Source organism: Polypterus senegalus, chromosome 6 (genome assembly GCF_016835505.1).
Source record: "Polypterus senegalus isolate Bchr_013 chromosome 6, ASM1683550v1, whole genome shotgun sequence".
NCBI classification, from domain to species: domain Eukaryota; kingdom Metazoa; phylum Chordata; class Cladistia; order Polypteriformes; family Polypteridae; genus Polypterus; species Polypterus senegalus.
Genome location: NC_053159.1, coordinates 177,921,274 through 177,934,938, shown reverse-complemented (window position 1 = coordinate 177,934,938; position 13,665 = coordinate 177,921,274). Strand labels below are relative to the sequence as shown.

General features: G+C 34.8%; 1 protein-coding gene across 2 annotated transcripts in view; it reads right to left on the bottom strand.

The window, feature by feature from the left end:
• The window catches only part of itga6a (integrin, alpha 6a), an 84,097-nt gene that overhangs the window by 13,066 nt on the left and 57,366 nt on the right, over nucleotides 1–13,665 (bottom strand). For both annotated transcript variants that reach the window (XM_039757631.1, XM_039757632.1), the window contains exons 8-17: nucleotides 12,790–12,881; nucleotides 11,313–11,440; nucleotides 11,132–11,227; nucleotides 7,121–7,182; nucleotides 6,841–7,010; nucleotides 6,553–6,696; nucleotides 3,077–3,192; nucleotides 1,881–2,073; nucleotides 1,711–1,794; nucleotides 1,366–1,445 (exon numbers count right to left, since the gene is read on the bottom strand). In XM_039757631.1, coding sequence (XP_039613565.1) covers nucleotides 1,366–1,445; nucleotides 1,711–1,794; nucleotides 1,881–2,073; nucleotides 3,077–3,192; nucleotides 6,553–6,696; nucleotides 6,841–7,010; nucleotides 7,121–7,182; nucleotides 11,132–11,227; nucleotides 11,313–11,440; nucleotides 12,790–12,881 — 1,165 coding nt within the window. The remainder of the gene's footprint in view (nucleotides 1–1,365; nucleotides 1,446–1,710; nucleotides 1,795–1,880; nucleotides 2,074–3,076; nucleotides 3,193–6,552; nucleotides 6,697–6,840; nucleotides 7,011–7,120; nucleotides 7,183–11,131; nucleotides 11,228–11,312; nucleotides 11,441–12,789; nucleotides 12,882–13,665) is intronic.

Here is a 13,665-nt window from a genome sequence, read left to right as displayed (position 1 = left end):
ATTCCAGTGAAATTTAAAATCATATTTGCTAAAATGATTACACATCTAAATCTGATCAACTGCATAATTTATTAATCTATATAAAGCAAGCTGAGTTGGTGTTAGTTTGTACTATGTATGTTTGTTCTGCCATTGATTATATATTTGTTGTCAAACTACATATAAATTAAGAAACAAAACTAGAATCATAAGAATATGAAATACAAATTAAGATATCTTTTTAAGACACGAAGTTATATCAGGTTTTCTAAAAGTCATTTTCTGATATCTAAAATACAATTAAAAATCTGTCACATACACTTCCAGATATCTGAGAATAGCTTATCCCAGTGGTTCCCAAACTCAGTCCCTTGGACCCACTGTGGCTGCAGGTCTTTGTTCCAGCAAATTTGTTTTTATTGGACTCTTAGCTTAGGTGAGCTGTGGTTTTTCAGTTTCTGTGTTATCGGGCAAGTGTAGAAATTACAAACATTTGTTAAGTTTGTTAAAATTTCTATTAAAATGTACTAAGTAGTTATAAAGAGAAAATGTAGTTTTTCCTTTTGTTTTAACAATATTTTCATTCTGATTTCCACTCTGCTTTTCCAGATGTTCTGGTTATTTAATCGATTATTCATTTGTAGCCTTTCATGATTCAGTGTTTACCTGGGTGTCTGATCTGCTTGCTTTTAATTGTCATTATTAGGATACACATAAGGTAGCACACTACACTTAAAAAGGACACAATAACAGGGAAACAGGAGAGTTAAATATTTAAAGCTACAGGAAATATAGACATTTCTATATGTTGTATAAATGTAAAAATCATCCAGTTAGTTAAATAAGATCAATCATTAGCAATGATTGTGAATCTAGTTGGAACAAAAACCTGCAGAAACAGTTGATTCTCACAGTTCCAAGTTTAGGAACCACTATCCATTTTTAGACATTTGAAAAGCATTTCAAGATCTCTCTGAAACACCTTCTTGAGAATTATAAGATACCTCAATGTATTTTAACCTATGTTTTAAATGGACAGGATGTTTCAGTGAACTAAGAGGAAATATTGGAGCATGACAAAAATATTAAATAAACCTAATAGAAGTGAGGTGTTAGAACCAAAAATTTTGGATATCTGGACTTCATATTTTTTTGGTCCTATCTCCAAACCCAAGATTGATGAAAGACATCATCCAAATCAACTGATCAATCACCTTCAGCCTGTTATTGCTTTGAAAATAATAATAAAAAAAAGAGTGGAGAATACAACAGATTTTTTTTTTTTGCTCTTAATTAGAGGAGTGTAAAGTAAAATATACAGTCCTGAAATTATACCTAGACAACACCATGTTTTACAGGTGGCCAAATGAATGAAATCATACTTACGTCGCAAGTGTTAGGTTGATTTCCACATCTGAGGTGTCAAGTGAAATACCACTTGTGCCCATAATCAGGAAGAAAGAGGTCTGATGGAATAGTAGAAGAAAACCAGTACATTTACTTAAGTTGTATAAAGACAGGCCCATAATTTATTTTATATATATATATATATATATATATATATATATATATATATATATATATATACAGTATATAGATATATGATATATACACACACACACACACGCGCACATGCACACACAATGTTATTATATATGTCATACATCAGTATTAATGGTTATAATTTAAAAATAATACAATATAGTGAAATTCCAACAATTATTCACTCACTTTTGAATTTCTCTTAAATGGATTACCCAACTCACAAACAGCCTCAGAACCATCTGAATTAGCATTACATGTGACTGGTCGATCCTTTTAAAAAGAGAACAGGGTAAATTTACATAAAATATATGGCAGGTAGTATAAACACAAAAGCCATAAGTATCATATGTACTCACAGGGGATGTTTGGTCATCTCTAAATGCAGAATAAGAAAGTGTATCAGGAAAAGCAGCAGTAAGTTTAGCTTCATGGGCATCATCACCATCCTTTAAGGGATTTTTTGGATCGGAGTGAGTATTTGTAACCGTTATTTTCACAGCAATGTCTTTTTGCTGACTCAGAGATATCACTGGTATCCCATCCTCTCCTCTTTACGATGACCATCATAAACCAAAAATATTTCAGGAAGAAAAAAAAAATTAGAAGGTTGCAAACATCTTTCAAATGAAGACATGTGGCTAGAAAAAAAAGATAAGTTCAGTACAAGTCACAAAATTGCAAAGTATGCAAAAAGACATATGAATTATATATAATCATGCCATGTGTGCTAAATCAAGTCCTGCACTTTATGCACAGCACCTTACAAATGTAGTTATTTTTTAGGCGGAAGTATTTTCAGAGGACAATTTTTAAAATCACTAATACATGTGTTAAGAAACATAGGCCATAGGCAATGTACGTTGCCAAAAGATTAAAGTAATTAAATCACACCACAGGAATGTAGAGCTCCTTGCAATGGCCAGATGGTTCTTTCAGACCCTGTGTCCTCGGCCACTCCTGACATACTCTTCCTAAAGTGCACCATCCATCTGAACAAACTCACAATCAAGTGGTGATCCCTTGGCAGCTCAACATCTCCCTTTTCTCAAGGAATCCAAACTTGCAAACCCAGATCAAATACCAGAACTACACAGATTAAAGAACTTATGAGTAACTCTGTATTTGAGTGTGGCGTTCACTATGCACAAACCAGGACAAACACAGAAAACAACAAATCACCACTCGGGATCAGATCTGGCAAGTCACTCCTCCCGAATAAAACTCATTCAGAGCACTCCAACATTCCTCATATGAGCATTGAAATCTCCCAGTAGGGATATACTGTTTAAGTCATACAAAGAAAGATTTCCATTTTATTAGGTTTGCATTCCAACACCTCTATGACTGAATAAAACGTATGCAACTGCAATCAATAGCTTCAACACCAATAAACAGATGTAGTAATAAACAAAATAAAGGGAAAAAGCAAAAATCTGCATAGATTCCCAAAGTGACACTAAAGGAACACCACAGCCTTATTTTGGAGAGGCATATAAAAAAAAAAAACCTTTCATAACAAAGGAAAAACTGAAAACAAATTTAAGTTACTTACATTGGTAATGGCTGAAACAGGTCTTGTTTTCCATCCTTGGAAAAGAATTCATATTGAAGCTTCAGATTACTTTGACAGATGTTATCACTACCACAGCCTTCCTTCAGAAAGTTTACCTATAAAGCAAATCATTTGCCAGTCATGTACTAACCAATTAGCTGAAGTAAATGTAAAGTAACATATTAATATAGGCAATATGCAGCTAGGAAATGTAAGCATACTTCACTGAGTGGGCAAATGTAAAAGAACAGGAAACTAATATTAAGGAAATGCACATCTTAAATAAATTAAACTTGTGTTACCACATCACACAAGAACAGCTAGATGGATTGATATTAACTCTGATAAGCATTTTCAGGAAAGCCAAACTTGCAATACATACAAACCAACTTAATATTTGTAAGCCATCTTGAAACAGAATGAAGGCCATTTATTCAAAACAATTTGCTAAGCAGAAAAACTGATGAGCACTTCACAGGACAGTGTTTTGAGAGAGGAAATAAGAAGAAACAGAAGGCTACACAAACACAAAACTACAGCTTTTACCAAAAAAAAGCAAATAATTATATTGTGAAATGTCACAAGAAATAAATAAAAATATTGATATGTGAGAATAAATGCATAATGAAATATGTTTGTTGCTTACTGTATTTCTTTAAGTATTTTTTATTTCTTCATTTATTTCAGTGATACCATACACAACATAAAATACAGCTTGAATTGAAAACTGCCATTTTCACCCATCAAAGTTGAGAGGGTGGGCACCAGAGAATACTGTTTTTTGATTGATGAATTGTCAGCTGAGGAGATTCTCACAGTCGTAACTTTGCATATGCCAATGAGTCACAGAATCTTACAACTAGAAGTACACTCTATAATAAAACTGAAAATGTTACTCTAAATGTAAATATACAGTATGGAAACATGTTTTTATTGACAAAGATGACTCATGTCATTGCATCTCCACTGGAGCAATGACATTTTTTGGCTTCATGACTGTTCGTGCCTATGTGAAATCTTTAAAATGCACCCTCTTCAAATCACTCAGCAAAACTGTACTTCAGAGTACAGCTTCATACTTTACTTTCACTAGCACAGGACCTTCAGTTAACACTGTCTCCATAGCCAAAAAGGTGCAACAGTATCACCACTTCCGTTTGAGCCAAATGAATGCTTGGCTACCTCCCACTATTCCCACCACATTTCTGCATTGGTACCATTTTGACTGCTCTTACCAGCTGCACCACTGCCTGGTTTGGAAAGTAAAGTGCTTCTGACCACAAGGTCCTAAAATGGATAGTACACACAGCAAAAAACATCATTGGGATCTTTCTACTCTCCATTGAAGACATCTTTATCAAGCATTGCATCTGTAAAGCCTACAGCATTGTAGAAGACCGCTCCCACCCTTCACATGGTCTCTTTGACCCACTTTCATCTGACAGAAGGTTCTGTAGTCATCTGGGCTCTGAACTCTGCCTCCTCACCCAAGATCGGCTCCTAGTAGTTAGTTTATTTGCTTTGTTACTACTGTACTTTTTATTATTCAATTATTACTACCCATTATATTTACCTTTTACTTATTCATCTATCTATAGCATAGGATAATTTTTTGCTTGTCTTGCACTTGTATTGTGTTGCTCTGTGGTAAAGGAAAACATTTCTTGCCACTGTATGCTGCAATAAGGTGGATGGATGATATGACAATAAAGCTACTTGACTTACTTTGACATCACTCATATAAACCTTACTCATTCAAAACCAGCAAGACTTAGAAGTCAAATAAAAAAAACCAACTTCAGTAATCTGTTCCATGTGAAACTTTTTACTGCTGTTCATGAAACTTTACTTCCATTCAAATTCAGATAACCTACATAGCTGGCTTTCCAAATTTCATGTCATTTTGAGACTATGATTAGGAATAAGCTCTCCATCTAATATTGGTACCTATGTATCTTGTGGCAACTAATTATCCAATAATATTCCTCAATGTTCTGCACAGACTGGATTTTTGTCTTTTCCTTATATTAATGAATAATATTCTCTTCACATAAATGATAATAAAAATGTTTGGCTTTGAGGGAAGCTTTTAAATGAGGTGCCTCTGATATTTAACTTAACATGTGAAAAATATAAGTTTTTATTGGAAAATCTGGCTTGCTTTATCTTTTAATCGAATTAATTTTATGCATAATGGCAGTGGAAAGTTAAGGACAAGACTTAAAACAAGCCAGGTTATTTGTTACATAATCTCTGGGCTGTGATGGGCATAAAGTGGTTTATAAAAAGTGCTAAGTAGCAGAGTAAAGCAGAAATTTGGATGGCAGCAGAAATGGCCAGAACCTCCTATGCCAGATGCAGTCACAGAAGAATAGGGCTTACACTAGAATAAGCTAAATTGTAATATTCATGAAATATGTGAAATGTGCATTTACATGAAAAACGCTCAATAACAGCAGCTGAAACTAGTCATTCTATCGCTCCCTCTCATCTCTAAAATTCAATTGCAGTTAACACACCATCAACTGAACAAGGTAAAATCAGAGACTGCAGCTGTTCTCATGGCACCACTTCACAACAACAATTAGGGCTTTCCTAGCCATGAGTACAGCTTTAGGTGCTCTGCAGGCTCTTACTCCCTCCTCGCCTTACCTGCAAATAGGGTTGTATAGTCCATGGTATTTTTTTTTTATTTATTTCTGTTACCTAAGTTGCCCTCATAGTACATCTGCAGGTAAGTGGGCATTTAGCATATTGTAAGATGGTTGCTAAAACTTAACAATTCAGGAAAAAATAGGTTTCAATGTAGAGAATCAGTCTAATTTCTACTTTTTCATGGCAGTATAAGCATCAGCTAAAAAGTGACTACATTTTTTTATTTGAAAAGTATCAACACTGTACAGACACAGTACAAAGAGTACTTTTATAGGGCATACTGTGAACCATTCATGTTCTTTTCTTCTCGGTTTACTGCTGTGGTAAGTACTTCATGACCTCCAATTTTTTTTTCACATCCAGTCAATAGCTCTCCCTCAGACTGACCGTGTCTGCTCAATGTTTTATTATTTTTGTGATAGAGATAGTAGATGCCAACTCTTTTTATGCCATTTTAAAAGCAGGCTTAAGCCTTAGTACTGTAATTTATGTTTTCAACCATGTCGCATCACAATGTTATTGATGTATGATAGTGATTTACCATTAGTCCAACTAATGCAGAAGGTTATCGAAGTGAAAAGTACATGGCCGCAAATGGGTAATTAAGACATCTATACATGTATAAACCATTACACTCATTTTACTTCCTGTTTTGAAGCAGCCAAATAAATTGAATGTATTGATATACATTATACAAATGTAAATGTTTAATAAACATGCTATTTTCAAAACAGAATACTACAACTTTATATAATGGCATTTAAAGAGACTCTTCCTTATATTCTAATACAGGGGAAGGGAGGAAAAAAAAAAAAAAGTACCTCTGATCGGGCAACAGGAGGGTCATTAATACTAAGGACTGGAAGAAGAGGTGGGGCAGCATTCTGTCTTCTGTTGCGTGTTGCCTGCTTAATGTTAACAGCAACTGTAATTGGAATTGGCCGCAATTTATCTTGAATATTGTCCTGAAAAAGTAAATGGCAAAATGATTAATTTATACTTCGAAAAGAATCTGTAGGAAAATTGATGCTACTTTCAGTTTATGTGAAGTTCTAGTTCTTAAATAGTCACAAGGAAAAGTGAGTGAAACTTTTATGAATGCCACCTGCCTGTAGCTTCAACTCTGTGTTGACACATGTCATTGTGTTTTGTTTACTCAGCTGCACAGTCCCAGAGGACTGATATTCTGGATCACCAGGCTGTTTCTTGAGAAATACTACTCTCGATGACTGTTCCAGTTTTCTTCTTTCCATTTCAGCTTCAAATGTGTAACCAATAGCTAAAGACAAAGGATTGGTGTGCAAAAAAAAAGAAAGACACTTGTATCATCTAATTTAATCAGTGCTATAATAATCCAACTTTATACAATTTTGTGCAGTTTGTACTTACTTAGTGGTGGATTGTAGTTGGCAGGGACAGCAGTGTACTTAAAGCAAGCTTCTACAGTCATACTAAAAAAAAGTGGGGGAAAAACATTAAACATTTAGATTAGACCAATGTCAATTTACTGTTTAAAATGAGGACTACAGAATGGTTGTAACAGAAAAATGCAAGTTTAAATTAGTTTATTTATACAGAAGCAAAACAGAAACAAAATATGTAATGAACTTGGAGAAGAAAAACAAAACCCTCAAAAAAATAATTCAGCTTGACTGAAAAATGGCAACTGTTAATGCAGTTATACACATCATATTCCTAATCAAGTTTAGCAAGATCAAAGTAAAACACAATGTAGTTTGTGTCATTTGTGAACTTTTTAGCAAACTATTTTTGGGTTGGGAGGATATAAATAAAACACTTTAGCCATTCATCCATCAGCTTAATCCAATGTTAGGAATGCAGAGAGCCAAATCCTTTTCCAGCAGCATGTGGAACAAGGGAAGAGCCCACCCTGGACATGTACACAGACACACTTATTTATATCAGGCAATTTTTTCTCAATTAACTCATCTTTGGAATGTAGAAAGAAAATCCAAGTACTGTTAAAAAAAAAAAAAAACACATGCAAATATAAGAAGCAGTTGTGAATTTCACACATTGAAAGAGGCCAAGATTTGAACAGTCTGTTAGAGTTGTGAAGAGATAACCACAATACCACCATTTCACTGTTAACACAATATATGTGGCAAAAAAATAAAAATAAAAAAAAAATTAAAAAAAAAACTTGAGAAATGGAACTCTCCTTCTAATGTTTTTTTTTTCCAAATCTATATGTTCCCTTTCAACAGTATTTCAATACTCATATAAAGCACAGATATTTCAGAAACTAAGCTCTGAAACAAAAGCTCACGAAAACAGAAATTATAGAAACTTAAAGAATTATATTTCCAGACTATTTTCTAAGGTTTTGAAATATTTCTTTTTGCTGGAGCTTCATATTTAATATACATTTTTGGATTCTGATATCATAATGAAATACAAAGTAGTCAAATCTTGCTCCATCTGACTGATGTACCCCTTTAAACATATATCATGGGGACTAAGGCTGAATAAGCACAACCAGTACGTATGACCAATCGCCCTAGACCATCTCTAATTTATCAAAACTCCTGCCACATTAACTAGAATGGCCAGTGAGGAGTCCACCTCTGACCATCAGTAGGAGCCCTACATAACTGAAGACCAAGTGAGGAGACCACAGAGGAAGCTACGTACAGGAAAAGCCATGGGACCAGACAAAGTGAGTTCTCAAGTTCTTAAAACCTGTGCTGACCAACTTCTCACCTTTGTCTCCTTTTGGGTCCGTCCCAAACAGACCACAGTTTGTGACAATCAAGGACTGTATTTCTGATATGGACGTGAGCAACTGGAGCACCACAAGGAACAGTCTTGTCTCATTTTCTCTTTACCCTATACACCTCCAACTATAAAATGTAACACCAGGTCATGTCTCTTACAGACATTTTCAGACAAGTCTGCATTTATGGCATGTATTAATAAGGTGGAAAACTTTGTTTCTCAGTGGAGAAAGAATTGTTTAGAACTTAACATCAGCAAAACCATGGAATAGGTTATTGACTTTTACTGCACCAAAGAGCCTCTATGCCCAGACACTATTCAGGAAATGGGTTTAGAGGTGGTGCATTCCTACAAGTATGGGGGCCAGATTATTAACAGGTTAGACTGGTCTTGAAAACACTGAGGAACTATACAACGAAAGGGGAGACTTAGGAGACTGCATTCTTTAAATGTAGGTAGTGACATCCTTCACAACTTTTACAACACTATGATGGTCAATGCAATTTTCTACATTGCGCTGTGCTGGGCTAGTAACATTACCTTATGAGAGGCACACCAAATCAATAAACTAATTAAAAAGGCAGACTCAGTTATAGAGTATAATCTGGACCCCCTGGAGGTAGTAGAGGAGGAGAGAATTAAAACAAAACTGAGTGCCGTTATGAGCAATGCTGCACATCCTCTCTCTGACACACTAATACTGAGGACTTGCAGCCAATGATCATTCAGCAGAAGTGTACCAACAACAATACATTTGCATAATGCCCCGTTGCAATAATGACTACCAAGTCAGAAGTTTTTCTTTATTTTTAACTTTTGTTACTTTTAGTTATTCTGGTGTATGTGAATGTGTGTAGATGGACAGATTTTTTTTAATTGACCTAACTACCTCTTTATTTATTTATTTATGTAATGAGCTTCTGTAAAAAGCCAGATTTACCCCTGGGGACAAATAATTGTTCTGTCTTCAAAGATCTCTCACCATCTAACTGAGCATCATACAATACATAAGAAAGACACACAAACATTTTGGAGGATATGTATATAACCCAATCCTGTGTATTTTTAATCAGCATTCTAAGTGCTTTTAAACATCACTAAAACCACATCATGGAAATTTTGTTACAGAACTAGACTGATTCACTCTGGTTTTTAGCACTACTAGTGGGCTCATTTTTTTTTTTTTTTAATAATAATGATTAATCGTATCCCTTGAATTAAAATACAGTTGCAGCAGATGCTATTAGGACAAAGCTCAATACATGTGCAGTTATCCTAACACTGTCCACACCTAAGAAAATTGCCTTGTCAAAAGAAATGGAGGGTGGTGAGATGATAGCATTATGCTATGGGTCTGCCTTTTATCAGCAATGACTGAGATTCTGCTTAAAACTGAAGGGAGAATAAATGGTGAAAAATACAGTACAGGCAAATACTTCAAGAGAACCTTTATCAACCTGCTCAATACTGAAGCCAGAAATGAAAATGTAACATTTAATTTAAAAGGTTGATTGCAACATACTGTACATTAAAGATATTTAAAGATCAAATGTTGGCAGATATCAATATATCAAAAATAGAAACTATCACAAATAAAACAGGAATTGGTATGAGTAATTGAATGTTAAAACAGCGTCTTATGTTTGTGCCATTGTGACTTTTGCTTTAAAAATATTGATCTATCTAAAGAAATAGGCTTACAGTATATTTTACTTCAAAATTGTTGTTAATTTCAAGTTCTGTCGCAATGTGTACGATTCTAACTGCACAATGGTATTATTGTTCATCTTGAGATATATCTAATGAGTTTTTACAGAAAGTGCCAATACACATTTGCCAGGACTAGCAAATGTTTCATCCTGCTAGTCCTTTTGGCTACCAAAACTGTGTGTTACATTCTACCCTTGTAGAGTAAATTAAACTCATCAGAAGACACCATAATCTTTATAACAAATTTTCAGTCTTCACTGTGAAAATGGCCAGATGTATACACTGTGAAATGATGAATAAATAACAAATGTGGCCAATCATGACTTTTGGTCATGGACAGGCATTTTATGTGATGCATGAAGACCACCCCATAAAATGATCTTCATACAAGAAATTGTGGAAAAGTGCTTTATGATTCAGCTGAAGAAGAGTTTCCTGGGAGTGGATTGGTAAGTACCAAAATGCAATAGGTGAGCTAAAGATGTCTTCACAATTTCCACTCATTTTGGACTAGGCTTCTCTACTCACCATCCACATACGCATACACATAGATATTTTAGCTTGGAGAAGTGTTTATCCAAAAGATTGTTGATGTATCATGTAGTTAGTGAAGCACAGGCCTTTACTATTCAAATTATTCAGGCTCAGAAAAAGTATCTGACTACAATGTGTTCAGAAGCATCACAACTGCAAGAGGACATATTTAAAGCATCCAAAGTCTACAGTTCTCTTTCATGACCCCATAGGCATCTTACAGTTTGACCAGGTGGATACTTGGGTTGCAATTTCTCATATTCAAAATATGAATTGTGAATTCCAGTGAAATATATTTACAATTAAAGTTTGTTGCCACCAGTATAAAAATCAGAAAATAGTATTTCACTATAAATGAATTGTATGAAATGCCTTTAAAGCCTTCTCAGAATCTGCTATATATAAAGGAAGTCTTACCAATTTCCACTGACACCTTTACAGTTTTTGTTATTCAGATCAATCCGTTCAGGTTTTATAGTTATGGATTTCTGTATGCTGATCACAGGCTTTGCCCTATTACAATATAAAAGATAAAATAATTTTATTGGGATTGTCAAAAAGCTGGGAAAAAAACAAAATGTATATTTTTTAATAATACCTGAATACAAACAATGAGTCAGAAAGAGATCCTACAGCAACGTCTGGATAGCCATTTGAGTCAAGATCCATGTTGCCAGCCAAAGAATAACCAAAAAATTTGGAACCAAGGTCCTTACCATCAATAACCTAAAATAAAAAGTACTGAATCAGGTAAAGATGTTCAGAATAGTTGTTCACTTAAGCATAGCTATTACTGATAACTAAAGCATTTACAGTTAGGTCCATAAATATTTGGACGGTGACAATTTTCATACGTTTGGCTCTGTATGCCACCACAATGGATCTGAAATTAAGCAATCATTACGTGATTGTAGTGTATTGAGTTGTCACAGTGACAGCGTCCAAATACAAATTCCTCACCTGGAATCAATTCCAGATCTTTTACCTGCATCATAGTTAATGAAATAATGAGGAAACTGTTCCTACCTGGCTATGGAACAGCTTGTCAGTCAATTGTCCAGATACTTGTGAGCACCCCCTGGAAATTGGTGTGGGAGAGCGCTACTCAAAAAAAAAATGTCTGCCATTTCAACACAGCTCATACAATATTTTTGGTAAACCCCTAAAATTAAAGCTGAAAGTCTACAATTCAATCACTTAATAATTGCTTTATTTCAAATCCTTTGTGGTGGCATACAGACCCAAAATTATGAAAACTATGACAATGTCCAAATACTTATGGACCTAACTGTATCTCTCTATTATATTAAAAAAGGTTTCCGTCGTGTCCGTGTTATTCAGCCATGACCATTACCCTCCACACCACTCATCCAATCATTACTCCTACAGCGCACATCATCTCTCCGTCACAACCCGTGACACTCTTGGTGCTAACTTGCCCTTCAATACAGTCGGTGGTAATGGCAGGGTAGAAAAGCAAATTATCTATTTATGAACGCTAAACTTTAGATCGTGATAGAGAAAGGGTGGCAACAGCCGATATACATCGCAAACAAGAAAATTATCAAAAAAGAGCTGCATATAATAAAAATCAAAAATAAAGAGAATTGTCCAATAAACAAAAAAGAGAAAAATATCCTGAACAAAATGCGAGCAGAAATGCAAAAAAGCAACGTTTATATAATGTAAATTTGAGGATAAAATAATTGATAATATTGTTTTTGATGAGGCAATAATATAATTGTTTTTTATTTACTTATTATGTTTTATTACGTTTTACTTTTTATTATTCATTGGTATTTGAACTAGACAGTTATAGTGAAATAGTCAAGTAACGGATTTTCTATCTATAATAACTAATGACCAAATCGTCTTTCTCCCACACCCCGCATACTCTTCTATATACCAGCTCTTTAAATATAATAGCTTTCTCTAACGGATGGGTGCCCTTCTTTTTGCCAACCCAGCAAAGCAAGCAAAGAGTAGTGTAAAGATTTAGTGATATAGTGTATATTTTTTATACAACAGTTGACCTCAAATTACTGAATGCAGCAGAATGACGAATTATGGTGTACCTGTGCTGGAATGGTATTTATTCCTTTGCTGGATCCATGATAAATGTAAACTTTTCCAGAACCACCATCATAAGGAGCACCAACAGCAAAATCTGCAGAAAAATTAAAAACAAGAAATACAAAAATGCACAAGAAAATTAAAATTATCCTAGCTTTGCTTTACAAAGACCATATTATGGAAATGGATCATTAACTGTTGCCTTGCTATAACAAAAATTTAAATCTATTACTTTAGGTCCTGTAGTCTAGGGCAAGCAGCTATACGGCATGCACTTCAGAACAAGTAATCCACCTAAAGGTAAGCATGTTTAGGCCTGGCAGGTACTTGAATGGGAGAATATCTAGGAAAAAACTTGGGTTACTGCTGGAAGAGTTGCAGTCGAGACCAGCAGGGGGGCCATCACCCAATAATTTGTGTTTGTATTCCATTGCCTCAGTGCAGTAATGGGGATACTGTGTTGAAAAAATTGGCACCATCCTTTTGATGAGACATAAAACTGAGGTCCTGACTCTCTGTAGTTATAAAAGATTCCTGAGCATATTTGGTAATGAGTAAGGCATTTTCGTGATGTCCTATCTAAATTGCCCATCAAGGCCTGGTCATTCTGGTCACCTAATTATCCCCTGCTTCTAACTGGTTAACTACCTCTCTCACCCCTTTGCTACCTAATTGATGTGTGGGCGAGCGAACTGGCACAAAATGGCTACTGTCACATCATCCAGGTGGATGCTGCACATTGATGGTGGTTGAAGCTTCCTCCCATCGCTAAGTAAAGTGATATATAAATGCAGTATCTTCTAAAATCTACTAACAAGAAGTACAGCAAGCATGATCAGAAAGTTCCTCACAATACTGCTAATTTCAAATTATTAATC